This window comes from Pipistrellus kuhlii, unplaced genomic scaffold (genome assembly GCF_014108245.1).
Source record: "Pipistrellus kuhlii isolate mPipKuh1 unplaced genomic scaffold, mPipKuh1.p scaffold_m20_p_2, whole genome shotgun sequence".
Lineage (NCBI taxonomy): Eukaryota > Metazoa > Chordata > Mammalia > Chiroptera > Vespertilionidae > Pipistrellus > Pipistrellus kuhlii.
Genome location: NW_023425515.1, coordinates 49861315 through 49886999, shown reverse-complemented (window position 1 = coordinate 49886999; position 25685 = coordinate 49861315). Strand labels below are relative to the sequence as shown.

At 38.0% G+C, this 25685-nt stretch overlaps 1 protein-coding gene across 4 annotated transcripts in view; it reads right to left on the bottom strand.

Annotated features, from left to right (window-relative positions):
• Positions 1–5890: 5890 nt before the first annotated feature.
• Positions 5891–25685, bottom strand: part of CCDC14 (coiled-coil domain containing 14) — a 58708-nt gene continuing 38913 nt past the window's right edge. For all 4 annotated transcript variants that reach the window (XM_036446742.2, XM_036446743.2, XM_036446744.2 and 1 more), the window contains 4 exons: positions 23965–24047; positions 16902–17120; positions 16694–16826; positions 5891–8161 (listed from right to left, as the gene is read on the bottom strand). In XM_036446742.2, coding sequence (XP_036302635.2) covers positions 7261–8161; positions 16694–16826; positions 16902–17120; positions 23965–24047 — 1336 coding nt within the window. In that variant the 3' untranslated portion in view covers positions 5891–7260. The remainder of the gene's footprint in view (positions 8162–16693; positions 16827–16901; positions 17121–23964; positions 24048–25685) is intronic.

The window sequence follows — 25685 nt, the reverse complement described above, 5'->3', positions numbered from 1 at the left end:
GGGATACATGTCATGGTTCAAATAGGGAAGACCTATTTACTCAAATACTTATTTGTTGACTTCTAGTTTTTATCTCATCTTCCACCAACCCAGCTCCATATCCTAAGACAAAATTTTGATAGTACTGAATGACCTAAAAAAAAAAAGGTTAATTTTTCTCTCCAGACTCTGGATTTCAAATTTTGTTTTTCCTTTATTCATTTCTTCTTGCCAAACCACAAACTACTACCCTCCAAGTGGTCCATTCTGCTTGTTTTGGACCTGCTGACTTTTAAAATATTTGATTCTAGTCTCTGACTCCATTCTGGGCTTAGAGCTCACAGCCAAGTACAGAATAATCAGGAAAGGATGATGGGGTGAAAATACGTAACTTGGCTGTGTGTTCCCCACTGAGCAGTAGGAAACATTCCTTGTTATAGATTCCAACAAATGTGTAAGTCTCCAGCTCCAAAGCCACTTTTATTTTTCCTGCTGGATAGTGTGTGATGTCTCTGCGTGACTCTTGGATGCTTCCATGGAGAATGACCCCTCTTAACCTCTAGGGTGAGCAGAAGATGGTGCTGGGTTCCCAGAAATGTCAGAACTCAATGCAAATGTCAGTGTTAAAGGAAGAAACACTCATGTAACTTTCTCTATCTACTTAAAAAATAAGTATAAATAGTGGCTTAAATGGAATTGGTCAGGTGACAGGTGGAAAAATTGTTTTGCTAGTATTATATCACATGCTAAACAGATTTTAAGAACATTGTGTACCTTTCATAAAGCAAAAGCAAAACCTTAAGTGTCTAGTATGGTACATGCACATGTATACACATAGACCGCCTATATATAATTAGTGATCATTAAATCTATTTAATGTTTATAGTTCTCAAAGCATTTTCACTTATTTAATCCTCACAGATCTCAGAGGAAATTCCTTATGTGATCATGCTAGTAGAGAGAATGGCATACAACTAGATTCTGGTAACAAGTTAGTTCCCAGGGGTTCAAATAGTTATGAGATTTAGCTAATAGTGGGAAGACAATATAGGGAAAAAAATAGACTGAAACAATATCTGATTCAAGGTGTTATCTGTGTGGCCTTGAGCAAGTGTCTTACATATTTTTTTTGGTCTGTTTCCATTTCTAAAAATAAGATTGAGCTAGATGATTGTACAGTACCTTTCAGCTATAAAAGTCTGTCTGTAAAATATAAAGCAAAAGTTAACCATAATATTTTTATGCCAGTATTTCAAGCTTCTAAGTAGCAAATGTTAATAGAAATGATGTTTAAAAACTAGTCCTGAGATAGATCGAATTCTTAAAAGAGATATCAGGAATGTCACAGTTTTTTTGAATCATATGTAAAATATAAAATCTTCTATAAAATCTTCTCAGGTGACAGGGCCATCATCTTATTAGTTGGAAGAATGGCATGTCAACTTCATATAGAGTTCTAAATACCTTGAGTAAGAACCCTCACAGTTGACTAATTGAAAGAAATGTCCTGTCAAAATGCTAAAATAGATGATTAAATATTGTTGAATCATGGAGTGACTATAGAGAAGTTTTAGTCAAATCCTCACATTTTATCATTGAAAAATAAAGTTAGTAAAGAAAACAGCAGCAGAACCTGTGCAAGAACCCAGGCCTCCTGATTTCCAGTCTAGTTCTTTTCACTATTCTTTATGGTGTTTAAGACTTGGCTTCAAGAACAGCCCTTCCAGTTTGTAGAAAACATGAGTTTTTCCTTTAGGGGTATGGAGGCCACTTGTTTGGTCAGAACCTGAGTCTTTGAGGAACTGCTCATTTTTGGTTGCACAGGACCTGTCCCTCACTTCACCCTCCAAGCTGCCCTAACATGATGCCACTCAACACTGAGAATGGCAATGTGAATATTTCATATATATATAAATATATTTTTATTGATTTTTTACAGAGAGGAAGGGAGAGAGATAGAGAGCTAGAAACATCGATGAGAAACACCGACCAGCTGCCTCTTGCACACCCCCTACGGGGGATGTGCCCGCAACCAACGTACATGCCCCTGACCGGAATCGAACCTGGGACCTTTCAGTCCACAGACCGACGCTCTACCACTGAGCCAAACCAGTTTTGGTGGCAATGTGAATATTTCTATCTGGAAACTAACTAGAAGCCTGAATATGATTTGCAGTAATATATGATGGCTGAAGATAGCCAATTCAATCTTTTTCCATTTTAAAATATAAAATTATAGGAAATGATAACCTAACTGTACTGTGCTTGATCACATCACATCGGGAGTTCATTGCTGGATTTAAATTTTAAGACATTCACAACTGGAGGACATCAAACGAGGGCAAGTAGGATGCTGAGGGCTCTTTAAATGTTGTCACAAAGTCAAACTGTTCAGTGACCCCCAGTTTTCAAAGTGCTTTGCCTACATTTATTCCTTTTACAAGTCGGTGAGGTAGGCGGCGGGATAGATTATCCTTGCACTGGTGACAGTTAAAAAATGGTTTTGCCCCATCTCCCATCCTAAATATTTAACAATCTGCCACTTCTCCTCAGGACAAGCAATAGTGTACAAGTGTTTGCTAAGCAAAAGTGAATTTTTTTCATAAGTAAATTATAGAAATAAAGAATGAGTTACAGGAAGGCTAATGCAATGAGGTTAGGTGTGTATAACAAAGCTATAAAGAAGCTGTTGGGATGTGAGGGTAATCTGGCTGCAACGTCTGTCATTCCATTGATCACCAGGGTTGATTCGGCTGATCTGGCTGGCTAGGCAGGTGTTCCCCTCCTCCCTCACAAGTGTCCATGGGTGTCCCTCCTGAAGCTACACGTGGTCGAAGAGGATGACCATCCCCCAGAGGAGAGGATTGGTCTGCAGTCAAGGATGTTCGTGTAGCTCTGCTACCCTGCTGGAACCTCCAAACAAGCTCTCAAGATGCTGCTGCATGAACTTACCAGCACCAAGAGAAAATCAAGTGAAGCCTAGATGGCTGTGTCAGGGATTTAATTAAGCCCAACAATAGTTATTAACTGCCTATTACGAGAGACACCAAATGTCACAGGGGATATTAAAGATGACTAAATCCTGGTCCCTGCCCTTAAGAAGCATATAGGGTAGGAAGGACATAAGTGAGATACACAACTTCTAAAGTCCTTTAAAAAACACAGCTTATAAGCTCAGCCCTTCAGAAGTACCAAAAACTTTCTCTCTCTCCCTCTCTCTCTCTCTCTCTCTCTCTCTCTCTCTCTCTCTCTATATATATATATATATATATATATATATATATAAAATCTCCCTAACATGCAAATAGGCTGAACTGGTTGCTTTGATGTACATTGACCTCCAGGGGGTGCACGTGGAACATGGGGTGATTGGGGCAGCAGCCATTGCTGGCACTCGCTGTTGGCACTGGCCCCAACTGCCATCAGCGGGACCATCAGTGGGCGATGCCATCAGCATGTGGGAGCAGTGGGAGTGGGGCTGCAGGCAGACAGGGGAACAGGGGACTGGAGAGCTGCAGCAGGAGAGGCCAGGCAGGGGCGTGGAGGATGGGCCAAGACCTGCCTCTGTTCCCACCACAGCCTCACAGCCCACAGTTCCTTTCAAGGTGCACGAATTCATGCACTGGGCCCCCAGTTTCTAATAAATCTCTGGGAGGTCCTACTTAAAATAAAATGCTTTAAATAAAATAGTACCCTGTTCTCTACAAGTGTTATACTAAAACCTTGAGGTATAATATAGTTATAGAGCTCATCTGTTTAAGCAATTTTGAGCAGAAGAAAAGAGTTAACAGATTTGAAAAATGATTGTTAGATAGTAAATCATATCCAGTTTATCTAGTAGTATGCTTAAATTCTAGGCCCCTGAACATAATTTTTGAGGAAGAGCCTCTTACACTCCGATAATAAAAACTTGTCCATTCTGTCATTCTTTGTTCCTTTACACTGTTTTTCTTCTTATATGTTCCTTTTCTTGTGTCCCACTGTAATGTCAGCTCCTTGAGGGCAGAGAATATCTGTCTTGTTCTTTGTTGTAATCTGAATTTAGACTAGGACCTGGTACATATTAGAGCTTTCATTTCATTCATTGACACTAGATACATACTTCGTAAGATGTGACTTGGCTGTATGCCCTACCTATTGAATAGCCTTGCAATTCTGCTCTACTTTCTATGTAGTTTAAATGGGCCTTTAAAATTTTTTAAAGCACTTGACATAAATGCCATCCTTCGTGAAAATAAGGATTGCTGGAAAAGTTGCTAACTCCAAGAGTGGTAGGAATAAAGGAAGAATGTGTATCACGTAATTTCATTGGTTTCTTTAGCCCTGCCCCTAGCACCTCTACACTTGGTCAAACAGGATCAGATTCTTTCATCTTCAGTGGTATTCACAAATACTATATCCATTGTTAAGTTTCCACGAATCCAAAGGCAGCAGAATAGTGACAGAATGCTGGAGGTTCTTTTCTATTCTACACTCACTATCTATCATATCAGGAGATACTGAATTTACTCTGGCAGAGGTTAGGGCATACTCCACTAAAGCTTCTGAGATTTGGAATCAGAATGACCCTTCTATGATGAGATAGTTATACGGACTCCTGATGTGAAGATCTAAAGAGGACTACTGAGAATGGGAAATCTTCCTCTCCTTTTTATCTCACCCTCCATTTACTGCTATAGTACTGTTATCAAGACTAAACTTGTAATTAAAAAAAATATATATATATTTTATTGATTTTTTACAGAGAGGAAGAGAGAGGGATAGAGAGTTAGAAACATCGATGAGACAGAATCATCAATCAGCTGCCTTTTGCACATCCCTACTGGGGATGTGCCCACAACCAAGGTATATATGCCCTTCACCGGAATCCACAGGCCGATGCTCTATCCACTGAGCCAAACTGGTTTTGGCTAACCTTATAATTTTTTAACTTGGAACTTAATCAAGAACTTGATTTTTCATTTTAGATGTTGCTCAGGGTGACTCAAAGTGAACAAATGAGAATGTCGGAGTCATCTTTGATTTCCCTTTCTAGTAAATCATCAAGCCTAATGAAAAAAAAAATTCAATTTCTCTCTCCTTTTCACTTTTATTGCCCTAATCCTTCTTATTTACCATCACTCTATGCAACTTTAGGAACACCCAGTTTCATTTGGTGATCCTCCATTTAAAAAAAAGCATTACCATCAAAGTTACCCAAACCCCAATTACTTCATGTTTAATGCTTATTCCTCAGCCTGGAGCTTAAGACATTCTAGAGTTTGACTCCAACTCTTCTATTTTAGTCAGGCTGATGTACCCACCATCCTCTTAATATACTATTCAATCAACACCTAGGTTTTGTGATATTGCCTTGTACAGGAGTTGATATTTTGAGGAGACTCACAGAATTATTAAAATCCTATACATTCTTAATGATCCAAATGAAATTTATTCCCTTCTAGGTTTCTCCCTACCACTTTGTAGCTCTTTTCTTTAAACTTCTATGAAACCCACTATCTCCCTCCATTTTATTAGGATCATATTCCACCCTGAAATTTAACTGAACGCTTCATGATTCTATGCTGTGTATATCAAATAAATAGTCCCTCATCTTATATCAAACAGTCTCTTGAAGATTTTCCAATCTCATTTGTTCTTATTAACCCCCTAATTCAGGGGTCGGCAACCTTTAAGACATAAAGAGCCACTTGGACCTGTTTTCGAAGGAAAAAAAAAACACCTGGGAGCCGCAAAACCATTGCGACATTTAAAACAAATATAACACTGCATATATTGTTTCTTACCTTAATGCTATATACCGGATCGTGCAGAAAAAGGATTTTTTCACTTAACAAAAAGAGCCGAATACGGCTCCGGAGCCGCAGGTTGCCGACATCTGCCCTAATTAAATTAACTCATAAGCATTTAAAAATTTTCTCACATCCTATATTATGGGCTAAATAGAATGACCTTTTTGTATTATCATATAATAATCTTACGACATTACTTCTGCATATGAATAACAGCTTAATATTTTGGAGTAGACAGATGACAATTTTCTTCCTTGCTTTATTATTTTGTATTTCTGAACTATACTTCTGAACTCAAAGAACTTATGTGACTTCTTACCTCCAAATATACTAACATATTTATTTATGAATACTGGAAGAAAAATTAAAAGTATTAACAGATAATTCTGTGAAAATAGCCTAGAATTCATCTAATATTTTTAGACTTAATAAATTTCTATCTATAAAATCAGACTATATCTGGGTACTTCAGAAGTTGTAGCACCAACACTTAAAAACCAGCAGAAAGAGTTTCTGGGACCAGAACGCTCTGTAATGCTAAAGCCTATTTAAGTACTAAACACATGAGACCATGCAGGTGACCTGTATGGAGTATTAGTGATGCAAAACATCCATCTTCTAAGAGAAAAAAATGTGCTGCTTACATGGAGGGAAGAGATACTGAGTAGTTAGGGGTGTTAGTATAGAGAAGCAGAGTCCAACCTAGTTCACATCAGCTCAAGTACTGAAGATAATTGGTCCAGAAAGGCAGTTACAACCAGTGCCAGATTTACAAACACCATCATGTTCAAATATAATAAGGACAAAAAGCAAATAAATACCATTTATTAAAAAACAGTTTGCCCAAGCTAAAACTTATTTGTTAACATCGATCAGTCTGACTTTATTTTTTAAAGATCTTAAACATGTAATCAGGATAAAAAAAAAGTGCCAAAATTTAAAAAACCCATATGCTCACCTAGGATGTTACCTATATTTTATTGGACCACTTAATGTTTTTTAAGAAGTGGAATATTGTCTTAAATGTTTATATAGCTCACTAAAAACACTAGCCTCTAGCAAAGAGCATCACATATAAAAACCACAATGCCTTAAAAAAAAAAGGACTCCTAAAAGAGAAACTCTAGTTTGAATATAGTAAATTGAACCCAGAGATTCCCTTCCAATTATTCTTTAGAGAATCCTTCCAACCTGCAAACCTTTGCCCAGCAGGGCAATAAAAGAACTCTAATTGCTAAGTACTAAAATAAAATATTATTTATATTTCTCTAATTATCTACAGCTCCCTTTCTTCTCTTAGCAGTTGACAATTTAAGATGACTTGTTTTTATAAGCCCTACAGTACCAATATATTCCAGTAATAAATGTATTATTCAATTTATTTTCCCCACATAATTAATATAAAACATCATTTTCTCTATAAAGAAATTTAAAATATACATTCAACGTAACCACGTTACATTGATATTCAATCTGTTTTCTTCCGAGTTCATTTCTCTAGAAGGCCAGACCTTAAGGACTCCTGGAGTCTAGCAATGTTGGCGTCCAGGGCTGCGAGGCCGTTTCGGAAGTCTTGTTCATCATGAGAGGTGAATGTTGAGAAAGAAGAGAAGCTCCAGTCGGACGTCAAGTCAGAATTGAAAAAGCTGCCATCGGAGACCGCGCTGCTTTTCACTTGAACGTGGCACGCAGCCCGCTCCTGCGGCTCCGCGGGGGCAGCGGGGATCTTGCCGATGGCTTCCTTTATTTTCTTGAGGAGCTGCTTGTCCTCCATTTCAGCTGCTCTGGAAAGCTTCTCAGGGGCGCTGTCTGCCTCCCTTTTGGAAGGACAGACGCCCGGTGCGCACGGCTTACTTTCTTTCTCTGAGACAGACCCACTGCTGCTGAGCGGCTGTCGTGGAGCCACACTGATCGGAGGCTGGGGGGATGATGTAGACGGTGGTGATTTCCTTCTAGAAGAACTTCTAGCCAAGGGAATATAAATTGTATTATCCAGATGACACTCACCTTCTATTAGGCTCGGAATTTCGCTCTCCTCAGAATCCTGTTTTGGAAGGGTGGAAATGATTCCAGGGGCTGATACTTCCTCTCTTCTCCTGGTGTGACCGTGTTGAGGGCTTCTGGAAGGCAGGGCGTTTTCATAGGGCCTACCTGGCTCTATGAGTTCCTCATTGGGAATTGCAGAAAGTGGCTCTGAAGGTATGAAAGTGTGATCTGTTTGTAACTTATTTAAGTAGCTCATTATGGAAGTCTGAGCAGAGACTGGGTCATGCTGAGGTTGTTTGTCATAAATGTTCAGAAGTGACTTGGTAAGATTAGTCCCAGACTTGCAGCGAGCAGTGTCCATACTAAGATCTGAGAGAAGCTTTGCCATATTGCTCTGTAAAGTTCTGTTAAGAAGAATTTAGTACATTAATTAATGTTTTACCCATTTCTTACATTTATATATATATATATATACATATATATATATATATATATATAGTTTAAAAAAAAGTATTTGAGGCAAGTGGCCTGGTTCTTAATATGGAGAAAAACAAAACAAACAAACAAAGCCCCACAAAATCATAGAATATGCTCCTTTCCAAAGAGTTAATTAAAATAACAAATTACAGCCGAAACCGGTTTGGCTCAGTGGATAGAGTGTCGGTCTGTGGACTGAAAGGTCCCAGGTTCGATTCCGGTCAAGGGCATGTACCTTGGTTGCGGGCACATCCCCGGTAGGGGGTGTGCAAGAGGCAGCTGGTCGGTGTTTCTCTCTCATCGACGTTTCTAGCTCTCTATCTCTCTCCCTTCCTCTCTGTAAAAAATCAATAAAAATATATTTTAAAAAAACACACACACACACACAAAAAAACAAATTACAAAAGATTCTGGAGTGCATCAAATTTAATATTATTATATCCAAAAATAAAGACAGCATTTTTTTCTCTTAAGGTATGGAGATGCTTTATTCTTCTTCTTTTTTTTTTAAATATATTTTATTGATTTTGTACAGAGAGGAAGGGAGAGAGATAGAAAGCTAGAAACATCGATGAGGGAGAGTCATCGATCAGCTGCCTCTTGCACACCCCCTACTGGGGATATGCCCACAACCAAGGTACATGCCCTTGACCAGAATCGAACCTGGGTCCCTTCAGTCCCCAAGCCGATGCTCTATCCATTGAGCCAAACTGGTCTCAGCAAGAGATGCTTTATTCTTGAGAAACATTGCAAAATAGTAACTATACTGTTATTTGGCAGTTGATCCTATTAGTAATAAAGTTATTTCTCTCAATTTCAAATATATATTTAAAGGACACTGGAGCAATACTTGTAAAAAAGGAAAATTATCTAGCATAAATCAGTACAAACAACAGCTAAGCACTAGGACAAGTGTGATTTAAGGAAAACCACACAGGGTTTGAAGTCAGACAGATATGGAATCAAATCCTAGCGCTACCTAACCTTTCTGAAGCTCAAGTACCTCAATTGCAAAATAAAAATGCCTACTACAGAATTATGATGAACATTAAATAAGATAAAATAATAAAATGTAAGGATAATGTGTTTAGCACAGTTTCGGGCTAAACAGGTGTTCATATATGGCAACTTTTATTGGTCCTATTAAAGCCATTTTGTACTAAGCCTTAGTCTATTTGAATTCAATCACATTTGTCCATATTGACAAGAAACCAATTTTTAAAAGATACAAAGGACATCAATAGGTAATTTTAAAAGCTTGCAACCAGCCAATAAGCATGTTTTAAGAGTTCAACTTTTAATCAGAAAAATTAAAATTTTTTAAATGTGCTTTTTTTGGATTACCAAATTAACATAGTAAAATAAAAGCACCATTGTTAGAGAAGCCTGGAGCAGCAGGTACCATGAGTGTACACTGGTATAACTCCCACACTTCTGACTAAACCAATTTGCACTTCTAGGAATTTGTCCTATTGATATAACTATATAAAAGAGGCTGCACCCAAAGATGTGCTTACAAAGATATAATTTATAATTAAAAAAACAGATGGATTGAACATCTTTATCTTCAAATACAGTAAATTATCATATAACTGCATCATAACCATTTGCAGTAATATTGTAAAGAATGAATATTGATGGGGAAATGTTCATTATATGAGGTTAAATTAAAAAGCAGGCCATAAGTAATATGCATATAATACTATTTTTATAAACAGTCACACACATCTAAATAAAACACTAAAAGGAAATCTCTATATTAAACAGCAGTGATTATATCTCTGAATACAGAATGAATGATTTTTTTTCCCTAAAAAAGAAAAAAAAATTATTTTTCCAACTTGGCTTACACTGTCAGGCTCTATTTTGAGTTCTGATTGCTTTTCAGATGGCAATGGCTCCTGCTATTTTTCTCACATCACTTCCAAGAATCTAATGAGCTATTATTAAAAGAAAAAAAAATGCTATAGGAACATATCTTTAAAGGAATGCTAAAATGAATAATAACCCCCAAATTAATTCAATCAGAACTATATACTGAAATTTCTATTTATTTTTGGAAAAGGAATACATAGTTATGATGAGGTTTCTTCCCTTAAATAAAAATTTTATCTTTGCTGTGGACAAAATAGTGATCAAGAAAAAAAAGAAGAGACAATGACATTGTCTTAGTCTATGGAAATTAATGTCAACCATTAAGTTTCTGATGTTTAAACAAAATGTGACTCATTACTGTCTCTGAAATTAAAAGAAAAATCTCGGTAATTAAAGAAACTGGAATTTTAAGGCACCTAAAATAGCTACAAGGAGAAAATATTTGTGTTTGTATTACATGAAATACAGCTAAACCAGTGATATTTAACTTAGAAAACTGGCATAGTCCTAGCCGGTTTGGCTCAGTGGCTAGAGTAGGGGTGTCGAACTCAATCAGAGAAGGGGCCAAAATCTAAAATCCAGCCTAAATCGTGGGCCGAATGGTTTACTGAACAGTCATAAACTGTCATTGTGATGGAAATGCAGCGGAGCGCAGTGATGACAGCGTGGTGCGGGCCACATTGCAAGGCCTGGCGGGACGGATTTGGCCCGCGGGCCTTGTGTTTGACACATGTGGGCTAGAGCATCAGCCTGCAGACTGAAAGGCCCCAGGTTTGATTCTCAAGGGCACATGCCTTGTTTGCATGCTAGATCCCAGCGCTTGTGGGAGTACCTGTGGGAAGCAACCAATTAATGTGTCTCTCTCACATCCATGTTTCTCTCTGTGTCTCTCCCCTGCCCTTCCATTCTCTCTAAAAATCAATGAAAAAATATCTTTGGGTGAGGATTAATAAAAACAAATAAACAAACAACAAAAAAACACAACTGGCACATTTCACAACACATGCAAGAATCTTTCTTAACTAGTTATAAAAATACTAGTGACCATGTGCACAGATTCATACACATTAAAAGGAAATTAAGTAGAAGGTGGCTGGTGGGATGGGACTGGGCAAGATGGGCCAGACATGCCCTGGAGCCAACCTTCCCTGGTGGGCTGCACCTCGGGTGGCACCATGGCTCAAAAGGCGTTTTCTGAGTGAGTGGGATCCCTCCAGCCGGTGGGGTCCCTTGGCCTGGCCTGCAGCGATTGGCAGAAACCGGCTCTCTCATATCCCCGAGAGGTCCCAGAGTGTGAGAGGGCACTTTGCAAAGTTGCTGTCGTACAGGGTGTGGAACGCAAACAGAAGTGTGTGGTAAACCAGATTTGGGGCCAACAGTGCCCCAGCAACAACATAACCCACGGGCGAAGGTGGAATCGTGCGGCCCCATGAGGAATTGGGCTCACTCCTCTCTGGTTGCGTCTGAAACCAAGAAGTCATTAGAATATTTACTAGTTACTGAAAATATATTAATGTTCCCCAACATTTTATTGGTTTTATATGTTATAGAAAAAATCTAAAAAATTGATAAAAATGGCCCAGCCAGCCTGGCTTAGTGGTTGAGCGTTGACCTATGAAGCAGGTGGTCATGAATTCAATTCCCGTTCAGGGCACATGCCCAGTTTCGAGTGTGGCCCCCCAGTGAGGGGCATGCAGAAGGCAGCCGATCAATGATTCTTTGTCATCACTGATGTTTCTATCTCTTTATCCCTCTTCCTTCCTCTCTGAAATCAGTAAAAAAAATATTTTAAAAAAATGATATAAATGTATTTCAAAACCTTTAATGTATTTAAGGTTGGAGAAAGAAGAGAGAGATGGTTTAGGGGGATATTTGTTTAGAACTTATATGTGTATCTTCTAGTTTCATTATCCCTCCCTAATAGTCTAAGAAAGGCCTTCAGAAATTTTGTGAAATCTCTTTTCTGAGAGATTCTTAAAAACACACATAAAAAGACATCATCTATCTGACTGAAGTGAATTATTGCAGAAACAAGAAACAAGGTAGATGAATGAGAAGATTTATCTATCTGTACTGCTAGCTGTTGTTAGTTTACTTTTTAATGTCGAAGTACAAAGTAGTCACAGGAGCCTAGTATAGTACTGGAGATGTTCCTAATTAATTGAATTGCATAGGGTGTCAACAAACATATTACACATGACCAACATGGTAAATTTAGATGCAAGTAAGCTCCAAGATAGATTTTAAAATTTTGTTTTGCTTTTTAATTTAAAGGACAAAATACATTGGCATCAATGAGTAATACGTACTTGCATTTTGAAGATGTTAGTCAATCTTCAGAAAATGTATGAGTAGTACTAATCTTTATAAGACATTATGCTAAGCCAGCCCACAAATGATCCTATGATCATTTAAAGTTAATCTAATGGATGAGCTGGAAGGCAGGATCCATTCCAGCATAAAAATAAAAAGTCCTTGAAAACAGTGGAAAAAACTGGCAGGAAAATTTTTGAGAGTCTTAGGAAAAGGAGAACAAAACAACTGTGCAATAGTTTAGACAGCCTTTCCTAATAGCAGATAATACACGATATAAAAATAAGCTTTCTCAGTTCCTATGCTTCTGTGTTAGGGTAATGTTAAGAGAAGACTCCATTTGTAAGTGAATCCTTTTTCATTCCTAATGAACACCAGAAAAGGCAGACTGTGTTATTTTTTAAAGAATACATAGGGACAAAGGTAGAAAAATCTCTCAATAATGAGTCATTTTCTCTTCAAGAGAAACTAGCTGTTCTTTTCAAAGCAGTAAGCAAGGCTGAAGAGGGAATCCAAAATCTTGGCTAAGGTACAAACTTAGGCACCAACTAGCTGAGAAAGTCAGGTAAGTCCCTTCATTTCTTTGGGGTTCCATTTATGCTAATTTCTAGAATAATTATACTATCACTTATTCCACGTATGTTAAATAGCTTTTAGTCCACTTTATCCTTTAAAAAATTACGTTATCTCTTTACAAAGTACTGGAATAAACATTTGCTTGATAATATGTTTAGCAACTAAAGTGATTAAAGGTTTTTGTGTGTTTTTCACACATATATTATAGATTTGAAACAAAATATATAATTAATGTTTGTTGAATAAATGAATTAGCAATGAATCCATCCATCTATCTCTCAGATTAAAAAATGCTAAGGTTTACTTAGACTACATTAGCATAGAATTGTTATAAGGAATAAACTATTTTATCTAATGCCATGACATATGCAAGAGTGAAAGAAAACATGGCGATTTAATTTGCCCTGGCCAGGTGATTCAGTTGGTTGGCGCTTCGTCCCCTGCACCAAAAGGTTACATGATTGATTCCAGGTCAGGGCACATACACATCCCTGGTCGGGGCATATAAAGGCATGTCAATAAAGGCATATCCTTGAGTGAGGATTATTAAAAATAAAATAAAGACAGCCCTAGTTGGTTTGGCTCAGTAGATAGAGCGTCGGCCTACAGACTGAAGGGTCCCAAGTTCAATTCTGGTCAAGGGCATGTGACCAGGTTACAGGCTCAACCCCCAGTAGGGGGCATGAAGGAGGCAGCTGATCAATGATTCTCTCTCATCATTGATGTTTCAATCTCCCTCTCCCTCTTCCTTCTTCTCTGAAGTATGTGTGTGTGTGTGTGTGTGTGTGTGTGTATATGTGTGTGTGTGTATGTATATATATATATATATATATATATATATATATATATATATATATCATGGCTAGGTATCAAGAAATGATAGTCTCAGCTCTGTCATTAAGTTTCTATTGATATTTAACTTTCATGATACTAGTTCTCCCATCTATAAAACTGCAGATATTAAAATCTTCCTTCCAGAGTTGAGGACAAAGAAAACAATAAATATGGGGGAGAGAGAACTTAAAAAGAAATCAAAGTACTTTATAAATAAAAGATAATAGCTTCTGATTTCATGCCTATAAATGCCAAAGTACTTTATAAATAAAAGATAATAGCTTCTGATTTCATGCCTGGATTTTGTGATATAAAGAAAAAATTGTGAGGCCCTGGCCGGGTAGCTCAGTTGGCTGGAGCATCATCCCAATATGTCAAGGTTGTGGGTTCAATCCCCAGTGAGGACACATACAAGAATCAACCAATGAATGCATAAATAAGTGGAACAACAAATCCATGTTTTTCTTTCTCTTTATTTCTCTCTCTTTCTTCCCCTTCCTCTCTAAAATCAATCAGTAAATGAAAATTTTAAAGAAATTGTGAGAAAAGAACACTCTCCAGGAACCAAATCTTCTGCTTCATTTTTTACTTGTGGCTAAGGATCAAGCGCCTTAGAGTGGCAGAGACGCTCCCAGTGACACCTAAGCAACCACTCATCGACCTTGACCATGCTCACTTGCTGTTCTGTCTTCTAAAAGTAAACAACTTAGTGGTTTTCAGTATTTTATAGAGTTGTACAACCATCACCTCTTTTGAATTTCAGAATATTTTTATCACCTTAAATAGGAATTCTATACCCACTAGCAGTCACTCTCTACTCTTCCCCTCTTTCCTTAGCCATGAGCAATCATTTGACTACTATTTCCATGAGTTTGTCTACTCTACACATTTCATATAAATGGAATTATAGGATACAATGGCCTTTGTGATTGGCTTCTTTATACCATAAATACTTGATTATAATAGATTTTTCACCCCAAAAAAATCCTTCGAAGAGATGTTACTTCTTTGGAAACCTTATACAGACTTTCATAAGAAGAGAAAATTTCTCAATTATTTTGAACAAGAGTGGTATAGGCCAACATTTTAGAAACACTGATGAAAACCTGATTAATTATAATACTACATGGATACAAGAAATATCTTTTGTTTTTCCCTTTGTTAAATAAAGTTTGAATCAAAGAATTCTTTGAAATATAATTGTGGACAAAAGGCAGTATTTCTATGCTAACATAGCTTATAAAAGTCATTTCAAATGTTTACAAAACTAAATTAATAAGTTAAATATTTAACTTATTAATTTATAAGTTAAATTATATATATGTATAATTACTATTTCATCTAATTTCTTAAAAGTTTATAATCAAAATGTTCCTTCATTTGAAATACAAAGGAGATTGTTTTATATTCAGGATTGTTTTATATTTGAAATTATGAACTTCTAGGGTCATTCAAAGAGATGTTCAGATCTAAGGATATTCAGGTCTAAAATAATGGACTTCTCTTCTGGGATTTTAAAAAGTAGTTGAAAATCCAATCCAAAGCTAAATGTTGAAAGAGAAAATTAAACTTTCTAAGTATCTATACTAATTAAAGGGTAATACGCTAATTAGACTAGATGTCTTCCAAACGTCCTTCCTGAAAAAGACAAGGGCATGGCCAGCCTGCACACCACCCTTGGCCCCTTGCCCAGGCCAGCCCACCCTCCACTAGGACCCCCACCCTGATGGTTGCATGGCCAGCCTAAAATTCCCCTGCAGCCCTTTGTCCAGGCTGGCCCAGCCCAGTGGGAACCCCCACTCCTATCAGGGAGTCCTCTGACCCCTTGCCCAGGCTGACCCCACTTCCCATTGGGGACCCTCTACCCTGATTGGGAGCGTGACCGGCCTGCAAACCAACCACCTATGGCCCCTCGCCTAGGCTCGCCCCACCCTAATCGGGCCCCCACCTGTGCACCAGGCCTCTATCCTACATAATAAAAGGGCAATATGCAAATTGACCCTAACAACAGAACGACCAGAATGACTGCTGGACCAGTCACAAAGAGGCGTACTGGCCACCTCTTGGTCCCTTTCCCCAGCTGGCAAGCTCCAATACCTGATGGCCACCTGCTGCAGGGGCAGGCCTGGTGAGCTGGTAGGAACAGCCGACCTCTTGGTCTCTTCCCCCAGCTGTCAGGCACCGATCACCTGATGACAAATGGGGACCTAGGGGTGGGTAGCAGTGGGGGCAGGGCCGACTGTGGGCAGCTGGGGAAGATGGCCCTGACCTCAGGCCAGGCCTAGGGACTATACCTATGCACAAATTTTGTGCGCCATGTCTCTAGTATATTATATAAAATTGAGGTGATTTTATTGAGTAAAGATTTGTTCAGGTACATAGGAATCTTAAGGGTAGGTGCCAACTTTCATTTTACTGATGAATGGGACTCAAAGAGGCTAATGACTTACCCATCATCATATGGCAGGAAGGATACTGTGCTGCTTCTCCTCAGTTATTTCTTTGTCCTCCCATCAACCCTACTCACGTCCCCACTTTACAACTTGCTCAAAGTCATATAGCTAAGACACATAGCGAGGGTTCCACTCAGGTCTCTCTAGCTTTAGAGTCAGAATGCTCTTGACCATTTTGCTAAATAAGTCTTTAGCTCCTCATCAGAGCCCTTTTCCTGGAATCAGGTGGTTTAAAAAAACATTTGCCAGGTTTCAAATTCTAAACTAATTGATTTGGAACAGAAAAGTAAACATTAGAAGTTAGCAAAAAAATTAACAAAATAAGGGAAAGAGAACAGGTCTAAAATTATTTTAAAGTTCATAGATATATCTATTAAAAGGAGTAAGTTATTCACGTTTCAGTATTACCTAGTTAAGTCTCTCAGTCGGGTCACCTCGGCATCACGCTGACGTAATGTGATTCCCAGTATCTGATTTTCCTTCTCAACAGCCTCTAACTTAAACCGGCAGCTTTTCACATCGGCTAAGGCTTCCTCCAATTCTAAAACAACAAATAAGTTTCAGTTTCCTTATTCCTTTATTAAAATGTGACCATAACTACAGCTCAAATACATACCAATTTTTATTCTGGTTGTCTCAATGTCAAATTGCTGTTTATTTTCAAGTATAGTTTCATCTTTTTCTTTAAATATACCAGCAAATCTTTTGTTCTCATCTTTCTGATTTTCAATCACTTTTAAAAGCTCTTCATTTTTACTCTGTAGTAATTCCTGGCTCTTTAGTGATTCCTGTAATTGATTTTGAAGTGACTTATTCAATGATTGAAGGGAAAACACTGTAAGACAAAACAGATCAAATAATTGTTTCCCCAATTTAAAAAGCACAAACTTGGCCTAGTGGGTGTGGATCGATTCAGTCATTCAGCATTGACCTCTGAACCAAGTGGTCACAGTTTGATTTCCCATCAGGGCATAGTGGGGGGCGCAGGAGGCAACTGATAAATGATTCTCTCTCATCGTTGACATTTATCTCTCTCTCCCTTCCTCTCTGAAATCAATAAAAATAAAAATAAATTTAAACATAAAAAGTATAAACCTGGAAAAGAGTTACATTTAAAAAAGAAAAGGCTTAGAATATGTTGGTTTTACTTAAAAATTGCACACTTGAGCAGTTCTGTGTTAATACTAAATTATTTTGTTGTTTTTAAGTTGTTTGGCAGAAGTCATGCCTTTCCTTTCAAATAGTTATTTTGGGCATTAAAACATTTTTTTTTTTAAACACTTACTCAAGGATATGCTTAGAGAGAGAAAGGGAGAGAGACACTGATTGAGTGAGAAATATCGACCAGCTGCCTTCCATATGCTCCCCAACTGGGGATCAAACCTGCAACCCAGGATGTGCCCTGACCAGGAATTGAACCAGCAACCTTTCAGTGCATGGGACAATGCTCAACCAACTGAGCACTCCGGGTGGGTCTTTTTATTAGCTTTCTTTCTTTTTAAAAAAATATATTTTATTGATTTTTTACAGAGAGGAAGAGAGAGAGATAGAGAGTTAGAAACATCGATGAGAGAGAATCATCGATCAGCTGCCTCTTGCACACCCCTTACTGGGGATGAGCCTGCAACCAAGGTACATGCCCTTGACTGGAATCAAACCTGGGACCTTTCAGTCCACAGGCCGACGCTCTATCCACTGAGCCAAACCGTTTTCGGCTTTATTAGCTTTCTTAATGAAAGATTAATACACAATTTTTAAAAAAATTCGCACACCATATATTACCAATGATAATCATGATTCTCAGTGAAGTCTCCCTCCCGCCCCCCTTCCTTTATTCCCCGAAAGAGGCAATCACTATTAACTTCGGTATCTTTCTAGAAAATGCTTTTTCATAAAATAAATACAGCATGTTCCAAAAACATATATACACACTTTAACAGCTTATAAATCAATTGATATTTCTTCTCAGCCAGAATAAGCTTTGAGCAAAGGAAATTCATCCTAAAATGCTACTGGAAATTTGAAACGCATTGAAGTACAAACACTGCCTTTTGCGGGGGGACACCCTGTATCCCCCAAAAATGTATACACACTTTAACAGCTGGTAACGCACTTAATTTCCACTTCTTTTCAGGGTTCGCTGATTTGAAATAATGGGTGATGCCAAACTAAGTTTTGAACAAAAAACATTTATCCACTAGGCTTTTTAATGGGGATTCATAAAAGATAAAGTTTATGGTACAAAACAGCAACAGCTGCTGAATTGAGAGTGCACAATACTGAAAGAAATGATTCTTGATGTTTGCAAAATTATTCATTTCTGTACATTCTTTTAAATTTTGAAAATTAACTATATGTTACTAAACACTAACTTTATAATCATACAAAATATTGTATATATTATTTTTGGGACAATCTATATTTAAACATAATGAATCACATTATAATACAGCAATAGTTTCTAATTTGCTCTCCACCCCCCCCCGTAAGATTTTATATATTATCATAGAGCTATCACATTCCTTTTAAAATATATTTTTATTGACTTCAGAGAGAAAAGGAGAGGGAGAGAGAGAGAGAGAGAAACATCAATGATGAGGGAGATTCATTGACCAGCTACCTCCTTGCACAGCCCCTACTGGGGATTGAGCACATAGCCTGGGCATGTGCCCTGACCTGGAATCCAATCGTGACTTCCTAGTTGATATGTCCACGCTCAACCACTGAGCCAAACAGGCCAGGCTATCACATTCCTTTTAATGGCTATCAAAATATATGACACTACTTACTTAAAAAAAAAAAATGCAGCCTTAAGTGAAGGCTTATTTTGTTTGAGGCATTGTAATAGAATCTGGGTGTGCAGTGGTGAATAAGAGACAAGGTCCATGCTCTCAGGGACCTGGTAACAAGCAGGTAATATAAATAGCATAAAATGCTCTCAAGGAAACAACAAGTAAATGCATAGAGAATAAAAAGAGATAAGCTACTGAGAATGGAAACCACTTACTATATATACTCACATTCCCCCTCCCATCCTTCCTAAACCTATCATTTATTTAGAGTAGGATTCAAATGATCTTTCCCAAAATTACACTGGTGAAGTTGAACACATTTATGAGGTGTGTGCTCCGTTAGAAGAACTAATACCTATCCTCCTCAAACTATTCCAAAAAATCCAAGAGGAAGAAACATTTATAAGCTCTTTTTATGAGGCCAGCATTATCCTAATTCCAAAACCAGAGAAAGACACTACAAAAAAGAAGATTACAGGCTAATATCCCTGATGAACACAGATGCTAAAATCCTCAACAAAATATTATCAAGTTGGATCTAGCAATACATTAAAAAGATCATACACGATGACCAAGTGGGATTTATTCCATGTATGCAAGGATGGATTAATATTAAAAAATCAATAAATATGACATATCCCATAAACAAAATGAAGGATAAAAAGCATAGAATCATATCAATAGATGCAGGAAAAGCATTTGACAATATCAAGCATCCTTATTTGATAAAAACTTTAAGCAAAGAAGGAATAGTCAATCATATCTCAACTTAATAAAGCCCATATATGACAAATCTACAGCCAATATCATACTTAATGGCCAAACCAAAAGTGTTCCCTGAAGTTCAGAAACAAGACATGGATGTCTGCTTTCATCACTCTTATTCAACACTAGAGGCCCAGTGCACGAAAATTCATGCACTCGGAGTGGGGGGGATCGCCCTCACCCCAGCCTGTGCCTCTCGCATTCCGGGACTCCTTGGGGGATTGGGCCTAAGCTGGCAGTCATACATCTTTCTGGCAGCCTGGGAGCCCGTCAAGAGCCATTAGTCGGACACCCTTAGCACTGCCGCAGAGGAGGGAGAGGCTCCTGCCACTGCCACTGCACTGGCCAGCCATGAGCCAGCTTTTGGCTGAGCTGCACTCCCCCTGTGGAAGCGCACTGACCACCAGGGGGCAGCTCCAGCATTGAGCTTCTGCCCCTGGTGGTCAGTGAGCATCATAGTGACCTGTTGTTCCCAGTCATTCCCGCCATTAGGGTCAATTTGCATATTACCTTTTATTCTATAGGGTAGTACTAGAAGTCCTAGCCACAGTGATCCGAAAAGAAGAAATAAAAGGCATCCAAATTGGAAAGGAGGAAATACAATTGTTCACTATTCATAGATGACATGATATTGTACATAGAACACCCTAAAGATTTCACTGAAAAACAGCTAGATTTTTATAAATTTGGCAAGTAGCAAGATACAAAATTTACACCGGGAAATCAATGGCATTTTTGCACACTAACTAGAAGCCTGATGCACAAATTTGTACATGGGTGGGGTCCCCTTAGTCTGGCTGGCGATCAGGGCTGAATGGGACCGCGGGAGGTTGGCCTGGGGGAAGTTGCCAGCCATGGGGAAGGTTTGCAGGAGGTTGGTCAGCCAAGGAAAGGAGCTGTGGGAGATTGGCTGGTAAGGGAAAGGGGTGTGGGAGGTTTGTTGGCCGGCTTGGGGGAGGGGCCATGAGAGGGGCTGGGGACTGCCCTGACCATCAGGGGATAGCTCCTGCATTAAGTGCACTGCCCCCTTGTGGTCAGTGCATGTCATAGGGACTGATAGACTAGTTTGGCCATTTGGTCACTTAGGCTTTTATATATGGAGACAATGAATTCTCAGGAAGAGAACTGAAAAACCAATCCCACTCTAGCTGGATTGCTCAGTGGATCGTGTCAGCCTGCAAATTGAAGGGGCCTGGGTTCAATTTCAGTCAAGGGCACATACATGCCTGGGTTGCAGGTTTGATCCTCAATAGGGTTTGTGCAGAAGATCAATGATTCTCATCATTGATGTTTCTATCTCTCCCTCTCCCTTCCTCTCTGAAATCAATAAAAATGTAGTAGGGAAAAAAAAATCCCATTTGTCATTACAACAAAAGAAATAAACTGAAATAAACTTAAACAAGGAGGTAAAAGACCTATACTCAGAAAATTATACAACATTAAAAAAGGAAATAGAGGAAGATATAAACAAGTGGCAGCATACACTATGTTCATGGATTGGAAGAATTAACATCATTAAAATGTCCATATTACCCAAAGCAATCTGCAGAATCAATGTAGTCCCTATAAAAACACCAATGGCATCTGGCCTCTGTAGCTCAGTGGTTGAGCATTGAACTATAAACCAGAAGGTCGCAGTTCAATTCTGGTCAGGGCATATGCCTGGGTTGAGGGCTCGATCCCCAGTGTGGGGTGTGTAAGAGGTCAATGATTCTCTCTCATCATTAATGTTCCTCTCTCCCCCTTCCTCTCTTCAGGGAAATAAAAAAAAAAAATAGTTTTTAAAAGAAGGCACATTTCACAGATCTAAAACAAATATTCCAAAAGTTTATATGGAACCAAAAAAAGACCTTGAATAGCCTCAGCAATCTTGAGAAGAACAAGATAGGAGGGATCACAATATTGGATATCAAACTATGCTACAAACGCATTGTAATCAAAACAGTCTGGTACTGGCAAAAGAACAGTCATATAGACAAATAGAATAGAACAGAGACCCCAGAAATTGACCCATGGCAATCTGCTCAATTAATATTTGAGAAAAGAGGTAATAATAGCATACAATGGAGTAAAAATAGCCTCTTCAATAAATGCTGTTGGAAAAACTGGACAGGTACATGTAAAAAAAATGAAACTACCCTACCAACTTACACCATACACAAGAATAAACTTAAAATGGATAAAAGACTTAAACATAAGTCTTTTTGACAAAGCCATAAAAGTCCTAGAAGAAAATATAGGCTATAAAATCTTATACATCTCACGTAGTAGTATTCTCACCAATACATCTAAGGCAAGGGAAATAAAGGAAAAACTAAACAAATGGAACTATATTAAAGTAAAAATCTTTTGCACAGCAGAAGAAACATCAACAAAATGAAAAAGGAACCCATTATATGGGAGAACATATTCGCCAGTGATACATCTGATAAGGAATTGATTTCCAAAATATACAAAGAACTCATATAACTCAACACCAGAAAGACAAACAATCTAATTAAAAAACGGGAAAAGGACCTGAATAGATTCTTCTCCAAAGAGGACATCCAGATAGCTAACAGACAAGAAATAATGCTCAATTTCACTAGTCATCAGAGACATGCAAATTAAAACTACAATGAGGTATCACCACATATCTGCCAGAATGGCTACCATCATTAAAAAAACAGGTTCTGGTAAGAATGTGGAGAAAAGGGAACTCTAGTACACTACTAGTAGGAATGTAAATTGGCACAGCCACTCAAAAAATTAAAAATGGAACTGCCGTATGACCCAGCAATCCTACTTCTGAAAATGTATCCCAAGAACCCCAAAACACAAATCAAAAAGAATAGATGCACCCCTATGTTCAAAGCAGTGTTTATTTATAATAGCTAAGATCTGAAAACAGCCCAAGTGCCCATCAGTAAATGAATGGATAAAAAAAGCTGTGGTACATTTACACAATAGAAGACTATACAGCTGTGGGGGGGGGGGGGGGGGGGGGGGGGAGAAGCTCTGCCCACAGTGCAGCTCAGCAGCTGAACATCGACTCACCATTCCATTCCTGTTCAGGGCACATGCCCAGGATACATGCTCAATCCCCAGTGGGGATCATGCAGGAGTTGGCTGATAAATGATTCTTTCTCACTGATTTTTCTATTCCTCTCTATGTCTCCCTTCCTCTCTCTGAAATCCACACACACACACACATACACACACACACACACACACACACACACACACACACACACACACACCTCTTATCCTTTGAGATAGCATGATGGACCTGGAGACTTTTATGCTAAGCAGTTAGAGAAATACAAATATCACATAATCTCACTTATGAGTGGAATAAACAACAAAAAAACCTGACAAACTAAATAGGTTCAGAGACATAGATACATGGAACAGAATGACAGATTTCAATGGTGAGGGAAGTGGAGGGTCGAAAAGAGATTATTCAAAGAACATATATGCATGAATGCATAACCCATGGACACAAACATTAGTGTGGGGAAGGCTTGGGATGGAGTGGAGGTTGGGTGGAGGAAAGCAAAAAGGGAGAAGTTGGGAGACATCTGTGATACTGTCAATAACAACAACAACAAAAATCAATAAAAACGTATCCTTGCCTGGCCGGTATGGCTCAGTGAGCATTGACCTATGAATCAGGATTCTCTCTCATCACTGATGTTTCTCTCTCTCTCCTTCTCCCTTCTCTCTGAAATCAATAAAAACATATTTAAATAAACACATACAAAAAACATACTTGGGTGAGGATTAAAAAAGAGTAAGTCTACTTACAACAAAAAAATTAAGAAAGCTCAATTTTTATCAATATTTCCAGAGCCACAAGGAATTTACCTTGAATTCTTAAAGTTCCTTTTGTTGTTGTTTTTAATCTTCACCAGAGGATATTTTTTCCATTGCTTTTTCAGAAAGAGTGGAAGGGAGGGAGGGACACAGAGAGAAACAAAGATGTGAGAAAGACCCATTGACTGGTTACCTCTTAGCATGAACCTGCAACCCAGGTACATGCCCTTGACTGGGAATCTAACATACAACCCTTTGGTATATAGGCCAACTCCATAACCACTAAGCAACACCAGCAAGGGCAGTTCTTAAAGTTCTTTTACCTACATTCAAGGTTGCATTCCTGAGAACCATATGTCTTTTTACTTTTTCCTTGTTCTCTAAGTTGCTGGTTCAAAATTCTCAATTGCCTAAAGGAAATAATGAAAAAATATGAATATGAATGCAAGAACCCCAAGCTCGTTTAACAGTGTACACTTGACAGCCTATTAAAAACGGTAACACAAACAGTGGTACCCAAGAGGAGAGCAGAAGTCCATATCATCCCCAAAAGAAAAAAAGCACAAAAAAAACCCCCAACAAAACCACACTATTACCATTATTTGGAGGCCTGAGATTAAAAGGTTAACTTCTGATTTTTACCTCTTTACTTCTTAAATTCTTTCATTTTTAATTATTTCCTTGTTTTCCCTCTTTTATTTCCTATTTCTTCTTCTTCTATCTTCTCTGCATTTTCACTACTACAGCAATGATCTAGTTTATAACGTATCTGTCAAACTATATACTAGAATACCTACAGGTCTGACTGCTATCAGATATCTGGTTAGTTTGCCACATACTGAAAAAAATTGGGAAACTTATCTATGCTTTTAATAATTTCTTTGTTGGATGGAGAAATTAATGGCCTGTTTAAATAAAGAGAATGCTAATAAGCAGCAACTTTGCCCTACAAATGAACATCACACTATGTACAACTGCTTCACAAATATGAACATATGGAGGGAACTACAAGTGTTTTGCTTATAAGAAGTTAACATTAAAGGTTTTCTGTAGTATCTTTCGAGAATTACTTACCTGAAAGTATTCTGGATTATTTATTTTTGTCAATGAATCACATCATGTACTTGTGTTAATTCCAGACAGATTAAAGAACGAAACATAAAATATACAACAAACAAAACCAACTATACAAGTTTTAGAAAGAAGGCTATAACATCTTGAAGTGAGGAAGGCATTCCTAACAAGACTCAAAATCTAGCAACCATAAAGGGAAAGAATAAAAGATTTAACTATGTCAAAATTGGAAACTTAAAAAAATATATATAAAAAAAATATATATATAATATATATATTACATATATATATTATATATATATTGATTTCAGAGAGGAAAGGAGAGGGAGAGAGAGATAGAAACAGCAATGATAATAGATAATTGCTTGGCTGCCTTCTGCAAGTAGGGGTACTGGGGATCAAGCCTGCAAATCAGCCATGGAAAGATCTCCAAGACACATTATGAAGTGAAAAATACCTTCCACATATATCACAAACAAGAGGTCCATACATTTAACAAGCTCCTGCAAATCAGTAAGAAAGCTTAAAAAAGTGATCAAGGATAAGAATGGGTAATTCACATAGGTCTATTTCATAGTGAAAAATGCTCAGCCTCACTAATATGAAGAAATGCAGGTTTAAAACAGAAGCTATTGCCCTGGCTGGTGTGGCTCTATTGGTTTGAGTGTTGTCCTATGCACCAAAACATGGCCAGTTCAATTCTTGGTCAGGGCTCAAAGCCAGATTGCAGGTATGATCCCAGGTCAGGGTGCGTGCAGGAGACAACCGATCAATGTTTCATTCCCTCTCCCTTCTTCTCTCTAAAATAAATAAAAACATAGTAAAAAAACAAACAAACAAACAAAAAACAACCAGGAGATATTTTATGGTCACAAGATTAGTCAAAACACAAGGAAATAACATTATTTGTTGATGAGGAAAACATGGTATAGGGAAATAAATTATCTCAATTGGTGGTATAATAACCATTTTGG